This window comes from Plecotus auritus (assembly GCF_963455305.1).
Source record: "Plecotus auritus genome assembly, chromosome: 6".
Taxonomy (NCBI): Eukaryota; Metazoa; Chordata; class Mammalia; order Chiroptera; family Vespertilionidae; genus Plecotus; species Plecotus auritus.
In genome coordinates this window covers 177,735,464-177,760,788 of record NC_137773.1, presented here as the reverse complement: position 1 = coordinate 177,760,788, position 25,325 = coordinate 177,735,464, and the positions used below count along the sequence as shown (strand labels likewise).

The following is a 25,325-nucleotide window of genomic DNA, read 5'->3' as shown; positions in this document are numbered from 1 at the left end:
ACAATCTAGACAGCATGCATGAGGGTCTCAACCTGGACCCATGGGGCCAAGCTTTGGGCCAGAAGGCTCTGTGGATGCTGGTCCAAAGCCCCATGGACCTGGCCCCTAAGCAGCTAGTCAGACGCTAAGCTCTAATCCTGGACCCTCGAGAGCCGTGGTTGCTCAGGAGGGACGTTTTGAATCGGCCCCCTCCAGGTCCCGGGAGCCACCCCAACCCCCGGGCTGAGGCTCCCTCCGGAAATAGGGCGCTGTGATTGGTGCTTGTGTGATGCTTGCAGCGGCAGAGCCCCACCTGCCTGCTGACCTCAAAGACCAGGCGTCACTTTTTTCAAATTTTTATTGAAAAACCAAGGAACTGTGCTGGGATCCCTTCTCAGAAAAGCCGCTTCTCATACCTGTAGACAGAGGACCAGCTGTGAGGTGAGGGCGGCAGGCAGGGACCCCAGCCCAGGACAGGGGGGAGGGGCTGGTCACTTACGAATGGAGGCCGTGGACGCCGCCTTCCACCTGAGCGGAGGACGTTCGCTTCTCAAACTTGAGCTCCCCGGAGTACATCATGGCTCTGGAAGGGCAGGGGCAGCTGTGGGCTGCCGGCCTTGGCTCAGCCTCTGCCCATGTGCACGCTCCCCAGCTTACCTGACTTGGGTCAAACTCTTAGCACCAATGTCCTGGCAGGAGTGTTGGATGCCGGCGATCAGGTAGGGGACAAATTTGTGGATGGACCCTTTGTCCTGCACCGCCCCAGACACCCCCTGGGCCACCTTGATTTTGTCAGCTTCACTGCAGTGAGGCAAGAGACAAGGTCAGCACAGATGAAGCCGACAGCGCAGGGCTGGCAGAAGGTAACGGATGTTCGTGTCCCACCTGAAATAGCGGTTCTGGCTGCTGAGGTGCTTGTCCATGGCGTCGAGAGAGCCCATGCCACGGTACTTCTTCAGCCGGATCCCGTCGGAGAAGAAGTACTCGCCAGGGGCCTCCGTGGTAGCGGCCAGGAGGGAGCCCATCATCACTAGGGAGAGAGCGAGTGCTGGGCAGCCCTGCCTGGCCGCGGGCAGAGTCCCACCAGGCTCCCTGGGGCTGGGCCTCACCTGTGGAAGCCCCCAGGGCCAAGGCCTTGGCGATATGGCCCACATTTTGGATTCCTCCATCAGCGATGACGGGAACTCCGAAGCGCCGCGCGTATTCCGACACCTTGTACACTGCCGTGGCTTGGGGCCGCCCACAGGCCAGCACTGTGGAAAGATGGAGGAGCGGGTGGGTGGGTGGAGGTGGTGGGGACAGGCAAGGGGCCCTGTGGCCACAGCTGCGGCCACCAGCTTTCAGCTGCACCTGCACCAGGACCGCAGCCTGGCTGAGGACAAGTCACGTCTGGAGCGGCGGCACCTCTGACTCAAACCGGACGAACAGCTGTGATGGCCATCGCTCACCCGTGTGCACGTGCATGTGTGCAGGGCCCGGGGCAGCCTCAGGTGCATGCAGTCAGCAGCGGGGAAAGCCCCCCCAGCTGGCATCAGGTGGGTAGGGTCACTGTGCAGTTAGTACCCGAGGCCCGCCCTCCCTACACGGCGGGCCGCTCAGGCAAGGTCCGGGGGGCGGCCGCGTGGGAGGAAGAGGGTGCTCGAGTTGGTCCTGAGCTGTGCCCGACTGCAGCTGTGGGCAGAGCAGGGCCCACGGGGGAGAGGTCCTACCCTGTCAGCACCCCGGGAACAGGGGCTGGGTTTAGAGGAGCCCCCAAAACCATGGTCTGTCATTCCGTCTGCCCTGCCCACCCGTCAGCATCACAAACCCCGGAGCTACAGCTACAGTCAACCAAGCAGCCGGGCAGTGGGCAGCTGGGCCGGGCCAGTGGGCCGGGCCGGACTTACTATAGCAGCCCGTGACAGTAGAAGGGCATTTGGGGCTGTGGGACTTTATGTCTGGAGGGATCTTGGGAGCTGCTAAATAAAACAAACAGACCAGAGTTTAGAGAGGGCGCAGAGCAGAGCAGGGAGGCCAGCGAGGCGGGGAACGGCGGTGAGGAGAGACGAGAGCTCGTCTTGCTTCCAGCATGTCGCCCGTCCAAGGGGCCTGCCGGCCCGGGGCTGCGCCTACTCGGGACTCACTCGTGCCCCTGAGAGCGCTCGGCTCCAGGCCCTGTGCAGCTGAGGGTCCGGCTGAGCCTCTTACCTTCCTGGGTGATGCAGATGGAGCCACTGCCCATGCCCACGCGCAGGGCGTCCACACCAGCATCGATGAGGTTCTTGGCCTGCGCGGCGGTGACCACTGCCGTGAAGAACAGAAGGGCTCAGTGAGGGTCCCCAGGGAGCCTCCTCCCCTCCTCGCCCCACGTCCTCAGCGCAGCGGCCTCACCGTTGCCTCCAATGACTTGGAGGCTGGGGTATTTCTCTTTGATGTACTTGATCATGTTCATCTGGAAGACGGAGTTCCCCTGAGAGGAGTCCTGGGACAGGGAGGACGTGCTGGTGAGCCGGGCTCGGCGGCAGCCCCGCCCGCCCCACCTGCCCGGACGGCAGCTCACCAGAACGACCACGTCCACGCCGGCCTGGGCCAGCAGGTCGAGCCGGTACTTGTCGTCTTCGTGAGTGCCGATGGCCGCCCCACACAGCAGCTGCTTCTTGGTGTCCTTGGAGGCCAGGGGGTAGTCGCGGTTCTTCTTCAGGTCTGTCCGCGCAATGATGGCCACCAGCTCGTCGTCTTCATTCACGATGGGCAGCTTCCCTGAGGCAAAGCAGGACAGGCGTCAGGACCCGGGTGTTCGGTGGCGGAAGCCTCCCTGCCTCCAGGACTCACCCTTCTTGCTGCGCTGCAGGATCTCGTTGGCTTCCTTCAACGTGACGCCCGCAGGGGCCACCACCAGGTCCTCTCTCTTGGTCATGATCTAAACGGGAGGGGAGCGAGGAGAGGAAGGGCCACTTGGAGAGCAGACCTCCCAGCAGGGCCTCCCTTCACGCCAAGGACCACGTTCACTCTCTACCCAGGCCACCCCGCAAGTGAACCCAGCAGCGCCTGCAGCAATCCGGTGGTGAGCGTGAGAGCCGAGTAGAAAGGACACCATGGCCCTGGCCGGTGGCTCAGTGGATAGAGCGTTGGCCTGCCGACCGAAGGGTCCCAGGTTTGATTCCACTTAAGAGCACATGCCCGGGTTACAGGCTGGATCCCCAGTGGGGAGCGTTCAAGAGGCAGGTGATCAGTGATTTGCTCTCACTGATGTTTCTATCTTTCTCTCCCTCTCCCTTCCTCTCTGAAATCAATTAAATATATTTAAAAAAGGACACTGGTATGTGGAGTAGCCTGTTACACTGTTAGGAGAAGGAAGGGCCACACCAGGTCAATGACAAGACAATTAGAGCAGAGGCTGAGCTGGTCCTTGAGCGCTGCTTCCACCCTGGGGTTGGAAACACCGCATGCATGCTGGCAAACATCGGGCCAGACCGAGAGCCTCCGGTGCGTGCAGGGGGAGGGGGTGGTGGAACTCTATGGAAGATCAGGAGCTTGGCCAGGCACTCGTCTTTCCGGGACAGTAGAGACCAGGAGAGCCGCCACTGAGGCCAAGAGGCTCCTTGTCGCCAGCCCGGTTGCCAGCCCGTGGCTCTGCCAGTGCACCTACCTCTTCCAGAAACCGGTCGTGTTCCACCTCCTTGAGGAAGTCGATGTCCCGCGAGGAGATGATGCCCACCAGGCGGCTGCCCATCCGGCCTGTGTCGGTGATGGGGATGCCGCAGAAGCCATGCCGGGCCTTGGCTTCAAACACATCCCGCACTCGGTCCTTGGGGCTGAGCACCACGGGGTCTGTGATGAATCCCTGCTCGTATTTCTGGAAGGGATGAGAATGGGCAATTCTGAATCACCTTCATCGGGCTCTTGGTCTGAAAACAAGTTTGGGCCAACTCTCCCCTTGGCAGTGCCACGGGACCCGTCAAGCCGACACCTCACACCCAGGGATAGGAGACACGGGGGGTGGTAGGTGCTGTTCACTTGGCCCTCTTCTGTTGCCTTAAGACCCCCCTCAGGCACTTATGCTCAGGAACTCAACTCCACGGTGGGAAAAAGGGTCCTTAGTTAGGACCAAATACCCCCACCCCGCCTCAGTGCCATCCCAGGGACTCTTGCCCATGATCCTTGCCCTTCTGACCTTCACTTTCCGAACTTCGTTGGCCTGGAATTCAGGTGTACAGTTGTGGTGGATGAAGCCGATACCGCCTGTAAGCTGTAGAATAAAAAAATGATGGGAAAGCTGACAAGAATACAAGAGGCATGACCATGCCTTTGGGGAAGAGACCTGGCCCCTGCTCCTGCCCTTGCACCCCAGGGTGCTCACCGCCATTGCTATGGCCATCCCAGCTTCAGTGACTGTGTCCATGGGCGAGGAAACCAGGGGCGTTTTCAGAGTGATCTTTTTGGTCAGAGCAGAGGTCAGGTCCTGAGGGGACAAGGCCGGCCAATGTGAGAACACAGCCCATGCCACCCACGGTGGTGCCACGTCTCCCACCCAACAGGAGCCCTGGGTGACCTGCATGCTAAACCACTCCACAGAACGCCCCCAAGCCCAATCTGGGGAGGCAGCCCGCGGTTCAGCAGCACCACACCCAGTCGTAATGCTAAGGACCCAGTTCCGGGCGTACTCACCACCTGGTCGGCAGTGAAGTCGATGTATCCAGGGAGGATGAGAAAGTCACTGCGGAGGGCGGGGAGCGAATTGGGAGTAAGGCTCAGGCTTAGCGCAGCCAGACTCAATCCCACAGATCATCCAGCAAGGCATTTGGGCAGAGGGCACTGACCTGGCCCAGGTGGCCCAGGCCAGGCAGAGCACAAGGTGGAGTCAGCGACGGGGCCTTCTCTGCCACTAGCTGTCACCTGCCCCTGGCACCCTGACAACCCCATGTGCCCAGAGAACGGCGTTCCCCGTCTGAAATCCCAGGCACCGCCTAAGTGCCGCCTCCATCCCACCCTGCTTCATCTGTCAACGTGAGCCCGAGATGGGTGGGAGATCTCCGGGACCTGTCCCCCACCAGCGGCTCCACGGAAGCCCAACCCGGCCTCCCAGCGCAGCGCGCCAGCCCCCTCCCGCCCAGGTGAGCCCGCTAGGCCCGCACTTGTAGGTGAGGCCATCCCCGCAGTTGAACAGCTGCTGTGCCGTGAGCCCGTCGTCAGGCACGTAGGACGTGCCCCCGCTAATCAGGTAGTCGGCCATGACCAGCGGGGATCGCCGCGAGTCTCCGAGAACCACGCCGCAGAGGCCGCTGGCGTCAGGGCCGCGCCAATATACACGCGCGCGTGTCGTCAGTGCGCCCTGCGCGTCGCTGACGTCAGACGCAGCGCGCGGGCGGAGCCGGCACGCCCCCACCCCCGGGCGGGGCAGCGCATGCGCACAGGCACGCACCAGCGCACAGCGATTGGGCCGCGGCGCCAAGGCCCCGCCCGCAGAGCCCGCGCCGTTCGGCCAGCGCGGGAGGCGGGCTTCCAGGGCGCAGCCAGGCCCCGCCCAAATAAAGAGGCGGTGTGCACCAGCGGGTGGAAAAGCGTGCTTGTCATTCTTAATAAACAACTAGGTTACGAACACGTAAGAGAAACAGAGTGGTATCTTTATATGATACACAAGTGTATGTTACAAGAATTCCATCAGGCACAGTAGCCTCAGGTTTAAGGCCTCAATGTTGGGCCAAAAAAAAAGGGCATGGTAGAGTTTACTTTAACATCTAAAATGTCACTTGTCATAAAGGAGGGTGTAATAGAAATTGTCTTTAATAAATCATAATTGAAGTTCCCCTCATTCTCCTTCCATTAAGATGCTAAGTTTATGTCTGAGCATAAAAGAAAAGACCGGTCCCCTGTGGCCAGCGAAGTCGCAGGCAGCGTGGAAGCCAGCTGGGGCGAGTCCCTGCAGGGTCCACCCCTCATGAATCCCATCTTTCTGGAGGAAGGGAAGGGGCCACATTTCTCCAAACAGTCCAAGCCCTTTCCCCAGGCCCGACAAAAGAAAAAGCAGCCAGCAACGTTGTAGGACACCTGGCTCTCAGGAACCAGAGCCGTGGCTGAGCGTCTGCTGCAGCAGGTTTATGAAGATGCACAAGGGGCAGAGTTTCCTTTTACATTTTAAACAGAAGCAGTCGGAAAGGCTTCGTAACTACACCAATAAAAAAAGAAAGAAAATGGAGGCCTCTTCTTTAGTGTGCAAGTCCGCCCGTTTCTTCCTGGATGCTCTCCCTCGCACCATGGCTAAGGGTGCTCAGTGCATGGTGCTTGCGTTGGCCACTGCAATGGCCTCCTGAATTTCTCGTATCACCAGGATCCGAGTCAGCATCTGTCCCATCTGCTCTCTGCTGATTGGCTGAACCGAGTACCAGATTGGGCTGTTGGGGGCCACCACTGGCTCAGGCGTCAGGTAAAAGGTGTCGTTCCGGCCTTTCACACTCTGGGGGCTGAAGAACACGTCAGTGAAAGCTGGTTAAAACCACAGTCTCAGCCCTCCCACCTGAAACTCCCAGACAGACATCTGCACAAGCTGGGAAGGCAGCAGCTCTGGGAGGGATGGTGGCAGGGCCAGCTGCCTCTCGCTGCGCCGCCCAGTTGCCAGCTAATCCTGCTGACAAAACAGCTGCCTGGGGCGCCCGGGCTCACCTACTCGAGTCCAATCATGTCCGACTTGGAATAAGCTTTACCGCCCAGAGGTCTGTCTTCCAAGTCTTGGCTCAAGTTGCTTCCTTTACCCAATCCATTGACAAGTCCTGTTCTGACTGAGGAACCGAACCTGGGGCTCCCCCACCCTCAATGCTGTGCCTCTCTCAAGTACGTAGCACACACACCATCCCCTCTCAAGTTACTCATCCGTCCACTTGGACACCAAGGGCTACTGTGTCAGTCCTGCATTAGGTGCTGATGGCAGGGGGATGGTAAGACCCACAGGGCCTCCCTTCTGGAGCTTACAGGGAAGGGGGAGGCAGACAGGAGTTACACACTGAAACAGACACACCCAGAAGGACAAACAGTGTGGCAGATGAAACACCTGAGGCAGTGGTCGGCAAACTGCGGCTCGCGAGCCACATGTAGCTCTTTGGCCCCTTGAGTGTGGCTCTTCCACAAAATACCACGGCCTGGGCGAGTCTATGTTGAAGAAGTGGTGTTAGAAGAAGTTTAAGTTTAAAAAATGTGGCTCTCCAAAGAAATTTCCATCGTTGTGCTGTTGCTATTTGGCTCTGTGGACTAATGAGTTTGCCGACCACTGACCTGAGGGAACAGGCAGGGTCTGAGATGCTTCCCTGATAAGCTGCTTGAGAACGGGTGGGCAGGAGCTGACTGCTAACGTGGGGGGAGGGGGGGGGTGGGGTGGGGTGGGGTGGGGTGGGGGCGGGGGGTTGCCCAACAGGGAGAACACCTGTGCCGAGGCCTCGAGAAAGGGAAGCACGAGGACCGTAAGAGGAGAGGAGCCAGCGCAGCTAGAACGCCAGAGCGGCCTGGGTGCGAGGTCAGCAGGGGTGGGTGCAAGGCCTGGCGGGCCACATGAGATCCCCGTCTTCGTGGAGCAAAAGACGCTACCGAAGGTTTCAAGTACCACAGACCTTCGATGTAGACAGATCGTTCCGGCAAGGCTGTGAGCATGACAGCCGAACTCCAGGTGCAGCAGAGAGAAGCCGGGAAAGGAGCCCCCCCCCCCCCCCCCCCCCCCGCCGATGGATGGGGCAGTGACAAAAGGTCAAGCCCCAGAAGACGCTCACCGTGCGATGGCGGAGCCTCTCTACCCCCTCCCTCCACCTTCATCTCGTCTCCAGGAAAGGGCCACCAGGGAGCAGGGCCCCTTCTATCAGCCCCGCTCAGCACCTCACATGCTTGGGGAACAGCAGGAAGTCTGCTTCTGCACCTCACTTTCCTGGAGGCGTTTCTGCTCTCAGCTGGGGACTGCAGAAGGCCTCTGCACACAGCCCCCCCACAGGCACCCGCTTAGGATAAAATCCCCTCACCATTTAAAGAGGTAGAAATCGTACAGCTTGATGGGACATCTCAGTGGATTCTCAGGATTTTCCGTCTGTTCTGCATACATGTCGTCTGTAACTACAAAACACACCAAGCAGACATGGCATCAGACTGCTGTAGCTCAGGCCCAGCAGCCCAACTGGGACATGCAGGAAGGAGAGCGGGTGTGGGGAGGGGCGGTGACTATGAACGGAAAAGGCTGTCTTTTCTGGGACGTGGCTGCTTCTTTAAGAGTTTGCCGTTTCCGCAGGCCCTGCCCCCTACCTTTCTGGCCGGTCTGGTGCACCCCAAGGGCCTTCAGGTACCGGATGCTGGTGCTTTTGTCCTTAGGGTTGGAGGGGTTCTTCTTGGTCTGCCGCAGGACCTTGGAGAAGGCCAGCTTCATGTGCTGGTCCACGGTCCTCAACAGGAAGTACCTGCGCCGCAAGTGAGAGCCAGGCAGAGGGAAGGGTGCCAGGAGGAGACCGTGACTTACCCTCTGCGGTCGGTGCTTTACAAGCGCCAGTGCCCACTCCCAGGACAGGGCAGGCCCAGGCCCAGGCCCACACCCACACCCACGGTCCCGTGGAGAAGCCACATGGGGACTGGTGGTGGGGTCTGGCGAGACTGCCTGCTTTCAGCAGCCCAAAGGCTCTCCAATATGTGTCAAAAGAACTCAGCCAGCCTGGAGTTCCCACCCTCTTCCCTGGGCCGCGGCCGGCAGGGGCGAAGGACGGAGCCCTGGGACACTCACTTGGTGTTGAAGAACATGAGGGTGGTCAGCAGGGTGGAAGGGGAGTGAGCCCCGAGCTGCTTGCACTCCCACAGCATCTCCTCCGTCACGTGGCTGGGCAGCACGTAGCCTAGGAGGAACAGAGGACGGCTACCCGGGTGGCGGGACGGGGTGCGGCTCACCAGGACCACCCAGGGCCACAGGGCCAGCCGGAGGGCCTTCCTGGGATGGCAGTCACCCAGGAAGCTTGTTAAAACCAATGGTTTGGTCCCGACACCGATTTCTGGGGTGGGACGTGATAATGTGCATTTCTAACATTTCCCGAGACCACACTGAGAACCACGGCCCACTACACGCGTGCTCTTACTGGATGTTACTTCTTCCTTTCATCCCAAGTCACCAAGAGACAGAGACAGGCCTCAGGGAAAGTGAAACACCCCAAATGACCCCAACTCTGGAGTATGCGCACTTCTCCGGAAAGGGGGCACAGGTACGCTAAGCCTTCTTCAGAAAGCAAGCCATTCGCATCCGCTCTCTAGGCAGAGGGGAGACTGCCATTCAGAACAGGTGTCCCCCCCCCACAGGGCAGGTTTCCCTGGAAGAGCTGGGCGGGGACAAAGCCAGGCGTTGGATCACCAAGCCCTTCACACGTTCGTTCCGTGGTCAGTGTGCACATGTCTGAGGGCCAGCGCCATGTCGCAGAAGCAGGGAAAGGAGTGTTCTGCCCGTACGTCCCTGTCCTCCGCTCTCGCACAGCTGGCCCTCTGCCTGCCCAGGGCATGTCCATCTCCAGGGCTCTGCCGCTGCTCTTGTATTCTGCGGTCTGTGACAATGAGCTCGCCTTCCCTGCTCTGAGACGCGTCTGGAGCAGGGCGGGTGGCAGAAGACAGGCGTCCCCAGAGAAGACCAGCCCAGGAGAGGTCCCAGGCACACTCGCATGCACCGTTTTCTCGGGGTTCACTGTGCCACCTGGTGTCACGTTCCCCAGCTTTCACGGCTTCTTTAGAACCTCAGGAAAACTTCCGGTGTGGGAGAAGGGTGACAGAGACAGAGCCACCACAGAAAAACCTCAGAGCTCCGATTCTGAACGCCAAGGATTAAAATGATTGATTTTGTCTTTTCTAGTTTTGGTTCTGCCCACGTTAAAGACCTAGGAACAGTGACAAGCCCAGGAGCAATGAACACACCTCAGATCCAGGCCTCGGTTTGGTACTGAACTACCATTTACCACCGAAAACGTCAGGACCCATGGAGAACAGACCGATACCACACCGGGACAGGACATGTCCAAGATGAGCCTGAAAAAGGCTGGCAAACCAGTTGTGCCAAAAGAACTTAAGGGCTATTTTTAAAATATATATATATATATTGTTGATTTTTTTTTACAGAGAGGAAGGGAGAGGGACAGAGAGCCAGAAACATCGATGAGAGAGAAACATGGATCAGCTGCCTCCTGCACACCCACCACTGGGGATGTGCCCGCAACCAAGGTACATACATGCCCTTGACCGGAATCGAACCCGGGACCCCTCAGTCCGCAGACCGACGCTCTATCCACTGGGCCAAACCGGCTAGGGCCTTAAGGGCTAATTTAAAGAGACTCCAAATGATCAAAGATGGGACAATTTGCACATCAGTAAAGATAACGACTGGGGGAAAAGGTAACTGCAATAGACTGAGTTATATTAAATATGCTTACAATCATTAGTTCATGATGATTCTTAAAAACAACAAAAACCACACAGTCACTCGGTTATCACTGAGGGAAGCTGGTGAACCGAGTCATTCCTGTGAAAACTGCTAAACACAGGAGAACCAACAAGCCCTCACTCTCCCTCTTCTATACAACGTACATCGCCAGGAATTCAAAAGGTTGGCAAGGAAAAGTTTCTGTTTTTCAGCTAATAATGAAGAAGTAATAACATTATAATACCACCTTTTGCAACTAATGAATTAATGGATACAGACATTAAGGGCACCTGATGAAAATAAATAACCCATCTATTGATGTAACCTTGCCAAAAAGAAAAACACACACACACAAAAAAAAACCTGATCAGTGGAGTCTTTCTATGCAACTACCTATTAACTGTAAATATAGGGAACAGAAGAGTAAGTCAAACTACACCATGGGGATGTAATCAGCAAAAAGTAAACAGTGTGACAATTTAAAAGGCTAATTTCTTCCATAAATTGCAAGAAAAAAAACAAGGGGGAAATGAAAGATTAAAGCTAACCACTGAAAGGTATACCCAGCAATTTCAATGTGTGGACTTTACACCTTGACTTAAACAAAATTATGACATTAGAAATTCAAAGAAGGTAGATTTTGATGACATTATGGAATTATCTTTTTTTTTAAAGGTATGATAACGGCACTGTGGTATGTCAATAATACATATTAAAATATTTATGAATAAAGTGTCTGGAACTTACTTCAAAATAACATGGGAGGGGGAGTAAGTAGTGTATATATGAAATGAGATTTATCATGGATAAACAGTAGGTACATGGGAGTGTCATTAATCTCGGTTACTTTTACATGTGCTTGAAATTCCACAATAAAAAGTCTTAAAAAGCGAACTGTACACAGCTACACTTGCCTTAAAAATTTGTAAATCATGTAGCAGAGTCACTGATCCACTTACCCAGTCTCTGTTCTAACGACAGAGAGGCCTCCCTCCTAATGGCCCAACACCTCCATTCCCTTGTGCTTTGTTCTTCAAAGCACTTACTTCATCACAAATAATTTGGTGACTTACTGTCTCACTGTTAGACTGTAAGGTCCATTTTGTTCACTACAATATTATTATCTATACCAGCGACCCGGTGCACGAAATACGTGCACTTGGGGGGATCCCTCTCCCCGGCCTGCGCCCTCTGGCAGTCAGGGAGCCTTTGAGGGATGTCCGACTGACGGCTTAGGCCCGCTCCCCAGGAGGTGGCCTAAGCCGTCAGTCGGACACCCATAGCGCTGCCGCAGAGGCAGGAGAGGCTCCACCACCGCCGCTGCGCTCGCCAGCCATGAGCTCATCTTCTGGCTGAGTGGCATGCCCTGTGGGAGCGCCCTGACCACCAGGGGGCAGCTCCTGCATTGAGCATCTGCCCCCTGGTGGTCAGTGCGTGTAATAGTGACTGGTTGTTCTGCTATCAGGCCGAAACCGGCTCTTCGACATCCCCCGAGGTGTCCTGGATTGTGAGAGGCACAGGCCAGGTTGAGGGATCCCACTGTGCACGATCGGGGCTAGGGAGGAACACAGGAGGTTGGCCAGCTGGGGAGGGACCGCGGGAGGGCTCCAGGGTGTGTCTGGCCTGTCTAGCTCAGTCCCGATCTGCTGGACTCCAGCAGCAAGCTAACCTACTCGTTGTAGCGTCTGCCCCCTGGTGGTCAGTGCACGTCATAGCGATTGGCTGAACGGTCAACTGTCTGCCCCCTGGTGGTCAGTGCACGTCATTGCAAGCGGTTGAGCAGCGTTAGCATATCATTCGCATAGTATGCTTTGATTGGTTAAACGGCCAACTGGACGACTGGACACTTAGCACATTAGGCTTTTTATTATATAGGATAACTGGAATACTGCCTGGCACACAGTAGGCACTCAAATATTTAACCAATAATTTTTTTAAGGTTAAGCATGTAACAAACCATGAGTGGCGATCGATGTTAACCAGACTGTTTTCAACGCAAATCCCAAGGAGCATGCCTGCTGGACCATAAGGTCAGAAAATGTTTACTTTTTTATGAAAATGCCAAATTGTCTTCTAAAGTGGCTGTGCCACTTTGCATTTCCACCAGCAGTGGATGAGGCTCTTTTTTTATTTAATATATTTTTTTATTTTAAATTTTATTTTATTATTTGAAGTATTACAAGTAGTAGTACAGATGCCTCCTTTTTTTTAGTGGGTGAGGCTGCTGTGGCTCCCTGGCGAGCATCTGGTGCTGCCCTGTGGGTTTCAGCCTTCCTCACAGTGGATAGCGGCTTCTCGTTGTTTTAAATTGCCATTTCCTGCTGACATGTAATAAGCATCTTTTCATGTGTTTGTCTACCACCTGTGTATCTTCTTTAGTGAGGCATCTATGCGGATCTTTTGCCCATTTGTTAATCAGGGTGTTTGTTTTATTTTTTTAAAAAAATATATTTTTATTGATATTTTATAGAGAGGAAGGGAGAGGGATAGAGAGCCAGAAACATCGATGAGAGAAAAACATCGATCAGCTGCCTCCTGCACACCCCCTACTGGGGATGTGCCCGCAACCAAGGTACATGCCCTTGACTGGAATCGAACCCAGGACCCTTCAGTCCGCAGGCCAACGCTCTATCCACTGAGCCAAACCGGTTTCGGCTGTTTTCTTATTGTTGAGTGTTAAAGAGTTCTTTGTATATTTTGGATACCAGTCCTTCATTGGATATATATTTTACAAAGATTTTCTCCCAGTTAGTGGCTCGTTTTTTCATCCTCTTAACTGTTTCACAAAGCAGAAGTTTTTAATTTGAATGAAGTTCAATGTGTCAATTTTTTTCTTTCATGGATCACAGTGCTTCTGGTATCTTCTCTCTATATTAAAAGCCTAAGTGACCGGCTGACCGACCACCAGGGGGCAGATGCTCAACGCAGGAGCGGAAACCACAGGCATGGAAACATGGAACAGACTGATGAATCTCAGAGGGAAGGGGGGAGGGCGGGGGGAGATTAACCAATGATCTTATATGCATACTAGAGGCCCGGTGCATGGATTTGTGCACCAGTGGGGTCCCTCGGCCTGGCCTGAGCCCTCTCGCAATCTGGGGCCCCTCTGGGGATGTCGGACTGCTAGTTTTGGCCCAATCCCCGCAGGCCAGGCTGAGGGACCCCACCGGTGTATGAATCCGTGCACCGGGCCTCTAGTTGTATATAGAAAGTCATCACCAAACCCAAGGTCACCTAGATTTTCTATGTTATCTCTAGGAGTTGTTTTATAATTTTGCATTTTACATTCAGGTCTGTGATCCATCTGGAGTTAGTTTTGTGAACGGTGTAAGATCTATGTCTAGACCAGTGGTTCTCAACCTTTCTAATGCCGCGACCCTTTAATACAGTTCCTCATGTGGTGGTGACCCCAAACATAAAATTATTTTCGTTGCTACTTCATAACTGTAATTTTGCTACTGTTATGAAATGTAATGTAAATATCTGTGTTTTCCGATGGTCTTAGGTGACCCTGCTAGTGGTTCTCAACCTGTGGGTCGCGACTGTAGAGCCTAAGACCATCGGAAAACACAGATATTTACATTACAATTCATTAACAGTAGGAAAATTACAGTTATGAAGTAGCAACAAAAATAATTTTATGGTTGGGGGTCACCACAACATGAGGAACTGTATTAAAGGGTCGCGGCACTAGAAAGGTTGAGAACCACTGGTCTAGACTGATTTGTTGCATGTGGATGTCCAGTTCTAGAGCCTGTTGAAAAGACTATCCTTTCTTCATTGAACTCTCTTTGTTCCTTTGACAAAGGTAAGTTGGTTATATTTTTGTGGCTCTATTTCTGGGCTCTCTGTTCTGTTTCATTTATCTGCCTGCCTATTCTTTCAACAAAAACCTGCACAAAATGTTTATAGCAGCTTTATTCATAATTGCCAAAATTGGAATCTATTCCATAGGTGAATGGATAAACAAACTGTGGTACATCCATACAACGGAATATTATCAGCAATAAAAAATGAGCTATCGAGCCACAAAGACACACTGGGACATTAATGTGTATTGCTAAGTGAAAAAAAAATCTGAAAAGGCCACAAAATAAATTATTCCAACTATATGACATTCTGAAAAAGGCAAAAACTACGGAGACAGTAAAAAGACCACTGGTTGCCGGAAATTCCAGGGCAGGCAGGGAGGGGTAACTAGGTGAAACAGCGATTTTAAAGTCGTGAAACTTCGGTACGGTACGGGAACTGCAGACACATGTCATTCCACATTTGTCAAAACCCACAACATGTATAACACAAGAAGGGAGCCCTAATGTAAACTACAGGCATTTAATTAATAATGAATCAATACTGGTTCATCAATGTTAACAAGTATACCACACTAATACAAGGTAATAATTGGGGAAACACTGTGTGGGGGGTATATAGGAATTCTCTGTACCTCCTGCTTAATTTTTCTGTAAACCGAAAACTGCTCTAAAAAATAAAGTTTATTAGCCCGAGCTGGTTTGGCTCAGTGGGTAGAGCATCAGCCCATGGACTGAAGGGTCCTGGACTCGATTCTAGTCAAGGGCACGTCCCTCGGTTGCAGGCTTGATTCCTGGCCCTGGTCGAGCCTGTGCTGGAGGCAACCAATCCATGTGTCTCTCTCACATCGATGTTTCCCTCTCTCTCTATTTCTCCCTCTCCCTTCCATTCTCACTAAAAAAATCAATGGGAAAATATCCTCGGGTAAGGATTAACAAAAAATAAATAAAAATAAAATAAAGTTTCTTAAAAACAAAACAAAAAAACCTCAGACATTTTACTGCAAAACTCATGTTCTTTCCAATATAACATACTACCCAGGAAGCTACCTGTAGGTAAAGGAAAAATTATGTTCTATACAGGGTGGAGCAAAAGTAGGTTTATAGTTTTGAGTACTCAAAACAGTCTTTTCTTGTATTATTATTTAATAATTATTGAATGATTTTCCATACAGACAAGTGTAAACCTACTTTGGCCCCACACTGTATACATAAAACATATGTAACATGAGTAACCTACAGATAAAACAGTTAATAATTCTTATTTTTTGCAACGATTCTAATTTTAACAGGAAGAGAAAAGGAGTAACTACCCCACACTGCACATGGCCTGTTCTTGCCACCCTGGGACCGGCTGGCCCTGGCCTGGGGAGCAGTGCCCGCCACAGCAGGGCCAGCAGCACAGAGGCCGATGCTGGCGCCCGGGTTTACCTCCCTCACCCACGTGCTGTGCAGAGCCGGCCACACAAGCAGCGGTCCTTCTTACACCCTGGTGGGAGAGACATCCAAGTGCTAGGAAGACTCTTACCAAGTGGAGTGACTCGGGGCTGAACGTCCTTCAGAACTTCATGCAGCCACTCCGTGAATCGAACGTAATAAAGATCTGAGAAAATGTCATCAACCCGTCCATTTTCAAAAAGATACTAAAAGAAAAACAATCAACAAAAACTGTTGGTAGTCTCCTGAGTCAGACTCGCAGGGGAAATAAGCGTTCTTTTACCAGTGCTATGGCCTCCGCCTACCCCTTCCCCCTGAATGAACCTACATACCGGGTCCAAACCGTCCAGCACGCGACACTTCCACAGTACACGTCGGACCACGTGAACCAACTCTCACACACTTGGGCGGGATCTATGCATGCGATTTCTCCCAGGCAAGGCTCTTACGGTAGCAAGAACATGGTGCAGGCTCGGAGGCCAGCCTCCTATTGGCTATGCGGTCAAGTAACTCATGTGAGTCTTAACGCTGGGGGCTCAGCTTCCTTGTCTGTAAACGGAGGTGACTGAGCCTGCTTGCCGGGACTCGGGAGAACACGGCATGAGGAAGCATGTAAAGCGATTCACCTGGTAGCGAGCGGCCAGGCAGAAAGGCCAACTTGGAGGCAGACTTTCTCAGGCCAGAGGCCCAGGCAGCAGGGCGAGCGCCGCCAGCACGTGCTTTTCCCACCTCCCTGGGGGTTTCCACAAGAGCATTTCCACCCTGAGAACCCCCCTCAGCTCTCCCAAACCGCCCGTCTACAGTACATTTCCGTCATGCTTCGCCTTAAATGTCCTGAAAACCTAACGTCAATAAAAACATTAAAAATAAATACATAAAATAAAACGCTTAGGTAATATACCAAATATTTGTGTGTGTAATTTTCTTCGTTTTTTAAAATATGCCTTAAAAAAATTGATCTCAGAGAGAGGGGGAGAGAGAGAAATAGTAACAGCAATGATGAGAGAGAATCATCATTTGGCTGTCTCCCATTGTCCCACCAACAGGGTTTCTACCTACAACCTGGGCATGGGCCCTGACCCAGAATCAAACCATGACCTCCTGGTTCATAGGTCAACTCTCAACCACTGAGCAACACCAGCTGGGCTATTTGTTTCTATATATAAATGTAATATAATATAATAAATATAATACCAGAGGCCTGGTGCATGAAAATTTATGCACTGGAGGGGGGAGGGGTCCCTCAGCCCGGCCTGCCCCCTCTCACAGTCCGGGAGCCCTCAGGGGCGGGAGGCAACCTGGCGATCAGGGGAAGGCGACGCCCCATCACACCTCTGCTGCTGCCACTGCCGGCAGCACAAGCCTCAGGCGTCCCTGGTTACCTGAGCCTCAGGCAGCCCTGGGAGGCTGGGCAGCCGCCATCCGAGGCTTGCCTGTGTCTTGGGCTGGCCCTGGATGGCTGGACAGCTGAGAGGACTGGGCGGCCCTGGAGGCAGGTGCACGGAGCAGCCAGGCCCCCCTGGGGGTGGGCCCGGCCTTGCCGCGCACCTGCGGGGCTGAGGGGACTAGCAGTCAATTAGCATATTTGCCACCATCTTTGAGGGCATGGCAGTCAATTAGCATATTCCCTCTTTATTAGATAGGATAATATAATATAAATGTGTGTGTGTGTGTATGTATATTTATTTATTTGGTAAGAGAACATTTATTAGGTAAATTACAGAGGTAGAAAAAGTAATTCCCAGAAGATGGGCTTAGCAAACAAGTTCTAGAGATAAATGAAGAGCTTGGGAGCTGGGGCTGGGAGGGACGGGGAGGGGAGGGAAAAGCACCAGCACGTTCCCTGGAGGGAGAGCCGATATACAAACATTTCCACTGGAGCTTCACTAGCTGTCAGGCAGGGTTAGGAATGATGCTTATTTTCTTAAGTGAACATGTAGATCTTTTGCAATTGAGAAAGAAGAACATACTTAAACTCATTGTACAGTTAAAAGAGAAAGTCCCAATTAAAACTCCCTGCTTGTCTTTTTACTAATTTGAACATCCAGTAAATAGCTGATGGGAACAAGCTCAGACATGTCCCTGAGAAGCTATTCCTACCTTCTGGATGCACAGGAAAATGTAGTAGAGCACATCGGGATCATAGGGTTCACCTTCTCCATTCCGAGCTTCCCGTGTCATCAGACAGAGCCCGTAATTCAGCTCGGCCACCGCAGAAGAGATGAGATCTTCCTGGAATCGCAGAAGCTGGCGCCCTACAACACAAACCCCAGAGGTGATGGGAGTCCAGGCAACAGTCATCTTATTGGTGCTCACATCCCTGAAGTCAGCTCAGAGCAAATACTGCCCATCAGTGCTGGCATGGAAATGGTCACTTGCATCTGGCCTACTAAGGCAGCAACCTCTATGTCCTATTACACCAAGGGTTTCCTTCCCACAGTCCTTCCACTTCACATTTCCTGAAAATTTTTATTAGGGCTATGAAAGGAAAGACCCCTCCCACCCCCCCGCAATAATGCTAGGCAGTGTATAAGCATGATGCCAAGGAAGAAGGCCTTGAACACACCCACTGGTCACTATCTTCCCCCAGAAACCGCTCTGCCCAGATCTAGGTCACCCCAGAAATCCACGTATGCAGAAATGCCTGTCTTCCACAAATCCCGCAAACCCTGCCCAGGCCCGCTTGCTGCTTGTCCTGAATTCAGCACAGTTTCAGACGGAGCTTCCTGGTCCCCGGAGCCAAGGGCACCCCTTTCCTGCCACCCTCCCTCCTGCTGCTTCAGTGCCAGGGCCCACCCCATCCCTCCAACACTCACGCCCAATGGGCGCCAGTCTGTTCTGAGCGTCCTTCTCCAGCTCGGCGTTCTTGGTCTGGGCCCAGTTTTTCCATACTTCAAGCCCTTCTTCCGGCTTCAGAGAATTTGGAAGCAGAAGCTCCGGGGAAGGCTGTGGCTGGGACTGTGGTTCAACTTCAGCGACCTGGACAGTTTGAGCCTACGAGAGAGAAACCATCAAAATGCGTCAATACTCCTCCGCATCAGGCCCTTTGTTCAGCAAACTGCCAGGAAAATGTTACTTGTAGTTCTTTCACTAAAAAAACTCTCTTCTCCATGCTGTCCTATTTTCAAGAATCTCTGAAATTCTACTCCTTACCCCAGGGATAGCAAAGCCTAGTACCGTGATTCTCCGCCCTGGCTGTACTTTTATTTTTTTTAAAAACAACAACATGTTTTTAGTGATTTTAGAGAGGGAAAGAGAAACATCAACTGGTTGCCTCCTGCATGTGCCCTCGCTGGGGATCGAACCCGAAACCTGGGCCTGTGCGCTGACTGGGAATCGAACCTGTCACCTTGTGGTTTACGGCATGATGTTCCAACCAACGGAGCCACACCGGCCAGGACTGCATTTCTAAGAAGCTTCCAAGTGCGGAACCTGGTCTGCTGGCCGCACTCTGAGCACCAGGTGCCAGAGCAGTGACTCACAAGCCCCAGCCTCACTCCCCAGAGACTCTGATTTAATCTAAGCTGAGGGCCTGCTGCTATCGGGATTTTCAGATCTCCCCAGGTGGTTTCGATGCCCAGCCACGGTGAAGAATCACCACTCAGAGAAAGGAAGTACAACAAGCAAGCCACGTCCCTATCCCTGCCCCTGCAAGTTCGGCGGGTAAGCCTCCTCCAACGGTACAGAGGGTCCCGTTTTTCCCGTGTTCCGTCTCAGGGATACTGCTCTGGCCCCAGGGACAGCTTCGGAAGGCAGGAGGCACTGCTCTGGCTCCCTGCCTCCCGAGGAAGAGTGCTCCCATCCTCAGTGGGCCGAGAGCCAAGCCATGCAGACAAGCGGGCAGAGAACACCCAGGAGCCTGCACCACAGTCCCCACCAGGCAGGACGGACACCACGCACAGGCTCTTGGGGCTCCCACACCTGTCCACACTCTGAACAAACTTCCTCGAGCACTTCTCCTGAGGAATGTCAAACCATTCGCATCAAAAGCAAAATCAGCACTGACCGGTGTGGCTCAGTGGATAGAGCGTCGGCCTGCGGACTAAAGGGTCCCAGGTTCGATCCCGGTCAAGGGCATGTACCGTGGTTGCGGGCACATCCCCAGTGGGGGGTGTGCAGGAGGCAGCTCATTGATGTTTCTCTCTCATCGATGTTTCTAGCTCTCTATCCCTCTCCCTTCCTCTCTGTAAAATATCAATAAAATATTAAAAAAAAAAATATGTTTCTAACTCTCTAACACTCTCCCTTCCTCTCTGTAAAAAAAAAAATCAATAAAATATGTTTAAAAAAAAACACAAAAAAAAGCAAAATCATTTATCCATGACACATAAACTTGCTATCATCAAATAAACACGACTGTACTAGCTTTGATAACATACATTACTAAGGAGGTAAAGCAATGCCAGTGCCAGGTACTGCTTTACCTCCTTATAATGCCCAGGGAATGTCTGCCAACCCCGGAGCTCCACTCTCGACACCCTCCTTAGCTCAGCTGCCGTCCTCCTGGCTGAGTCTCCCCGTATTCGCAGGCAGGTTCCCATGTTTGAGGAAATGACTGCTAACGTTGCAGCTCGCAGCGATGCTAACTCTAAGGAGCCCTCCCCGTAATCTCCCCAGTGGGACCACGCATCTCCACCTGGGCATCTCCCTGCGCCCTACACTAGCCTCTGCCGAGAGAACTCATCCCCCTCTCCCCCCACAACCACTCTCCTGAGAGCCCCCTCCCTTGTTCAGTGGCAACTCCATCTCCTCAAGCGGGAAATCTCGGAGCCTGACTGGGCAGGGAGGTGGGGAACTGCTTCTCCGCTGGCTTTCTGGCGAGGCTCCTCCTTGCGTGCCTCTACCCACTACGTGCAACATTTCCAAGCACCCTGACAACCAAGATGCTCCCACCCGTGTCCCTCTGCCTGCCACGGAGCATGGCAGTACCAGGTGGGAAAGTACTGATGTAAGGAAGACCCTGTACACTGTGGTGCTGAGGAGTTTTTCCTATGGATAATGGAGCCCCTGGATAGTTTTAAGCTGGGAAGTGACATAATCTTACATCAAAAAAACAGTTATTCTTGCCCGGGCCAGTATAGCTCAGTTGGTTGGAGCATCTTCCCATACACTAAAAGGTTGCGAGTTCGATTCCCAGTCAGGGCACATACCTAGGTTGCAGATTTGATCCCCAGTTGGGGCATGTATGGAAGGCAACCAATTGATGTTCCTTTCTCTCTCCCTCTCCCTTCCCCCTCTCTAAAATCAATGAGCATACCTTAGAGTGAGGATTAAAAAAAAATTAGCTCTGGCCTGTGTTGCTCAATGGTTAGATCACTCCAGCCTCCACATCGGAGCGTCACAAGTTCGATTCCCAGTCAAGGGTACGTACCTGGATTGCAGGCTTGATCCCCAGCCCCGGTCGGGGTGTGTGTGGGCAGCAACAAATTGATGTGTCTCTCTCACATCGATGTTTCTTTTTTTACAAAAATATATTTTTATTGTTTTCAGAGAGGAAGGGAGAGGGAGAGAGAGAAACATCAATGATGAGAGGGAGTCACTGACTGGCTGCCTCCTGCATGCTCCCTACTGGGGATCGAACTGCAACCTGGGCATGTGTCCTCGACTGGAATCAAACCTGGACCCTTCAGTCCACAGGCTGATGCTCTATCCATTGAGCCAAACCAGATAGGGCACATTGATGTCCGTCTGTCTGTCTCCCTCTCTTCCCCCTCCCTATTCCACTCCCCCTAAAAATCAATGGGAAAAATATCCCCGGGTGAGGATTAACAAAAAACAAAAATTATTCATGGTGATCTATGGAGAACGAAATGAGAGCAAAAGTGGAAGCAGGTGTTGGTCGCCTAGACTCAGACGGTGGCAGTGGGGATGACTTAGGGAGTCTGAGAAGTTTGGTGGTAGAACCAATTGGCTTATTGATGAACTCGCTGTGAGGAGTAAGGGAAAGCAGATCCCAGGGTTTCTGGCTTACACAGATGGGTGACTGGCTAATGCTACCCCTTTCCAGGACTGGGGAGCTGTCCATAGTGGCAGAGTTGATGCTAATGAAGAGCTGAGAGATCTTCTTAAATCCAAGTAAATAAGTAACTGCTGATGTGTGGGAAGAGAGCTAACGGGAAAGTCATGGTCTGAGATGTGCGTCTATGCAGCACAGGGAATGGACTGCAGTGCCTGCCTGTCCAGGGTTCAATCTCAATTCTGCCACTTACTAATGGTGGCCTTGCTGTTGAAGCTCTCTGCCTGTTTCTTCACGTGTAAAACGGAGACCGCGGTATGTATCTCATAAGGCTGGCGGGAGAGTTAAGTGAGTTAAGGTCTGTAACCGAAGAACAATGCTGGCAGACAGTGCTGGTGAACATCTTTAGCAGCGGCACCATCTGGAGCGGGGGGGGGGGGGGGGGGGGGGGGGGGGACCTTTTTCCGCCCAGGGCCATTCACACATTTATAACATCATTCGAGGGCCATACAACGTTATCAACTTAAAAATTACGTTGTTATGAAAAAAGCTCCTAGATTTCTTGAATTTCAAGTTCTGTCTGTGGTTGCCTTGGCAGGGCCCAATCAAATGATATGGCCCCGGGGCCAGACGTCCCTCCCCCCCCCCCCCGCCCCCCCGCCGATCTAGATTATGTGAGCACCATACCAAAGGACAGAACTCCTGAGGGAGAAAGAAGGGCTAGTGCTGCTCCCTGAGGAACATGGACACGTACGGTTGGGACAAAGAACAGGCACTGGCTCCTGAGAAGGGACCGGAGCCATGGCTAGGAGACCCGGGAGTGTATGAAATGAAGGCCAGCAGAGGTTCAGGAAGGCTGCGCTGTGTGCTGCTAAGATTAAAAACGGATGTGCCTGCTGACCTGGCCACTGCTGACCTTGCCTGACAAGGGCACACTGCTGTGTGTTGAAAACGGGCAAGTGCAGTCAGCTGGTACGGAGAACCCTTTTGAGGACTCTGGGAGTAATGCAGAGCGGAGAAGCACGGCAAGCGATGGAGGTGGATGAGAGGTCAAGGGCGGGAGGTTTTGCCATAAACATGGCGCTAACCGTTTTCATAAAGGGGTGGCAGGTGAAGGAGCACAACCCTCTCCTTAGAGTCCAGCTCACTCCACAGCACAACTGCCTTCCCCACAGGCTGTGCGTGCCCCACGGGCAGAGACTGTCTTAGTCCCTCTGCTCCTTAGCCCGGACCCTGAGGAGGCGGCAAGGGAGTGTTTGCGGGTTCGTGGACACACCGCTCTTTCCTGCGGAGAGTATTCTTTCCAGTGTTCCTCTTTCTGGTAATCATGCCTGACGTAAGTCCCCGCCAGCCTTTCCCCGCGGAGACATGGCCTGAAGAACACGGGCCCACTAACAGGAACTCCGGGGAAGATCTGCTGAAGAGCCCGAATGTGCCAACTATTATTATTTTTTAAATATGTTTTCTATGGATTTCAGAGAGGAAGGGAGAGGGAGAGAGAGAGAAACATCAATGATGAGAGAGAACCACTGATTGGCTGCCTCCTGTACGCTCCCCACTGGGGATGGAGCCCACATCCTGGGCATGTGCCCTGACCGGGAATTGAACTGTGACCTTCTGGTTCACAGGTCGATGATCAACCACTGAGCACAGCACCCGGGCTGATTCTTCTTCTAATCACACTCCTAGGAATCTGGAAAACTGCCCCCCCAAATCCTCAAGTTCAACTCTTCACGTTGTGACGATAACGCCTTTGCCCCCGTACTATCTTCTCTCCACAGCCCCGCTCATGCTGCCCAAGGCCATGTCCCTGCTTCCCCTCCCTGACTCTGTACTAGTGCTGCTCCGTTCTCTGTCAGTGTAAGCTATAAACTACAGTACATGCACCACTTCCCCACAGATGCTGCTGCTGACTTTTTAACCTGGAATGATTTCTGAAGTCCCAGTTTTCCTTTGTGTGTGTGGCACACAACGTCACACTTCATTATGCTGCCTTATATATAACTCAAAGAAACAGAAATTACATGTTCTTACTCCTACAACGGACTGTAAGCTACCTGGAACAATGCCTGTGCTGTGCTACTTCAGGCCTGGCAGCTGGTTATTAGTGGTCCCTTAACGAAGTCACCCAAGATCACGTACTGCTGCCTGGCCAGCTTCTGCCTAATCGAAATCATTTACTGCCCAAGTTTCTGAGCATGGTCCCGGTCCGCCAGTGCTTTGTGTCAGCTCCCTCCCGTGCCGCCCAGGAGCCCTTGCCCTGCGAGGCACACCGTCTTCGGCAGATCCCCAAGACCAGAGGCTCTAGATCAGGGGTGGGCAAACTTTTTGACTCGAGGGCCACAATGGGTTCTTAAACTGGACCAGAGGGCCAGAACAAAAGCATGGATGGAGTGTTTGTGTGAACTAATATAAATTCAAAGTAAAGGAGCAGAGGGGAGAGCAAGAGAACCGGATAGAACAGCCGGATCCGGCCCGCGGGCCGTAGTTTGCCCACGGCTGCTCTAGATCCACTCTAAAGCTCTGCTAGACAAGGACTGGGACGTTCACTGATAGTCTTAATAGAGGGTAGCCTTGAGAAGTTAACTGTTAGAAATGATGAAAGAGCAAAACAATTGTAAAGTTAAAATTTCAACAGAATTATATTTTTGCAACTTTTATATAAATCTAAATGATTTCAAAATAAAAAGCTTTAAAAAATTTTCAATGTAGCTGTCATAAAAGAAAATTCAAGTAACTAAGGCTTCTTTACTACTAGGGGCCCGGTGCACAAAATTCATTCACTGGGGGCAGGGGGGGGGGGGGGGACGACGGACGGACCCTCAGCCCAGCCTGCGCCCTCCTGCAGTCCGGGAGCCCTTGGGGGTGTCTGACTGACGGCCTAGGCCCACCTTGGCCTAAGCTGGCAGTAGGAAATCCTTAGCCCTGCAGCGGAGGAGGGAGGCTCCTGCCACCGCCACTGTGCGTGTCAGCCGTGAGCCTGGCTGCTGGCTGAGTGGCACGCCCTGTGGGAGTGCACTGACCACCAGGGGGCAGCTCCTGCGTTGAGCATCTGCCTCCTGCTGGTCAGTGGGTGTCATAGTGACTGGTCATTCTGCCCTTTGGTCGATTTGCACATTAGCCTTTTATTATATAGGATTTTTAAGGACCATAAAAACACCTGTGTGAAATCCCACTGCATAAATGGCTTGTTCAAGGCTCCCAAAGGTGATAGGCCAACCAGGAGGTATCTTAGATCTTCTAATTCTGTGTCCTACACTGTGTCCACAGATGACAATGAAAAAAGGAACAATTACACGTCCGCTCCACTGAGCTAGTTTAGAGTCTGTGCTAAACTACTAAGGTTCCACTAGATCAGCCGTGGGCAAACTACGGCCCACGGGCCGGATCCGGCCCGTCCGGCTGTTCTATCCGGCCCGCGGAGCCGAAAGAGCGGAGGGTTCTCTTGCTCTCCCCTCCTCTCCTTTACTTTGAATTTATATTAGTTCACACAAACACTCCATCCATGCTTTTGTTCCCGCCCTCCGGTCCAGTTTAAGAACCCATTGTGGCCCTCGAGTCACAAAGTTTGCCCACCCCTGCCCTGGATCCTTTCCTTTGTGATACAGAAAGGAGCTCCTCGGAAGAGGGTACCACTTAGGGTACCACTAGTCCCTACTTAGAACTTTGCTCTTCCAAAGGGATATTAACAATGAAGCACTCCAGGTAACCCCAAAGCAGTTACCGACCATTTCATTTACCTCCAGGTACCAGG

The 25,325-nt window shown here is 52.7% G+C and overlaps 2 protein-coding genes across 4 annotated transcripts in view; both read right to left on the bottom strand.

Annotated features, from left to right (window-relative positions):
* Positions 1-184: 184 nt before the first annotated feature.
* Positions 185-5,296, bottom strand: IMPDH2 (inosine monophosphate dehydrogenase 2). Of its 2 annotated transcripts, XM_080673540.1 has the most exons (15): positions 5,094-5,296; positions 4,627-4,675; positions 4,319-4,420; positions 4,133-4,207; positions 3,608-3,814; positions 2,791-2,878; positions 2,519-2,718; positions 2,350-2,440; positions 2,167-2,262; positions 1,866-1,937; positions 1,089-1,232; positions 865-1,009; positions 637-780; positions 479-562; positions 185-395 (listed from the first exon to the last, which is right to left on the bottom strand). In XM_080673540.1, the coding sequence occupies exons 1-15, from the start codon at positions 5,189-5,191 to the stop codon at positions 374-376; spliced, it is 1,617 nt and encodes a 538-aa protein (XP_080529666.1). In that variant the 5' UTR covers positions 5,192-5,296; the 3' UTR covers positions 185-373. The 2 variants fall into 2 exon arrangements, with proteins under 2 accessions (XP_080529666.1, XP_080529667.1); XM_080673541.1 differs by lacking the exon at positions 1,866-1,937.
* Positions 5,297-5,561: 265 nt separating this feature from the next.
* The window catches only part of QRICH1 (glutamine rich 1), a 36,569-nt gene continuing 16,805 nt past the window's right edge, over positions 5,562-25,325 (bottom strand). For both annotated transcript variants that reach the window (XM_080673525.1, XM_080673526.1), the window contains exons 4-10: positions 18,432-18,609; positions 17,716-17,870; positions 15,707-15,821; positions 8,702-8,810; positions 8,233-8,384; positions 7,956-8,046; positions 5,562-6,419 (exon numbers count right to left, since the gene is read on the bottom strand). In XM_080673525.1, coding sequence (XP_080529651.1) covers positions 6,227-6,419; positions 7,956-8,046; positions 8,233-8,384; positions 8,702-8,810; positions 15,707-15,821; positions 17,716-17,870; positions 18,432-18,609 — 993 coding nt within the window. In that variant the 3' untranslated portion in view covers positions 5,562-6,226. The remainder of the gene's footprint in view (positions 6,420-7,955; positions 8,047-8,232; positions 8,385-8,701; positions 8,811-15,706; positions 15,822-17,715; positions 17,871-18,431; positions 18,610-25,325) is intronic.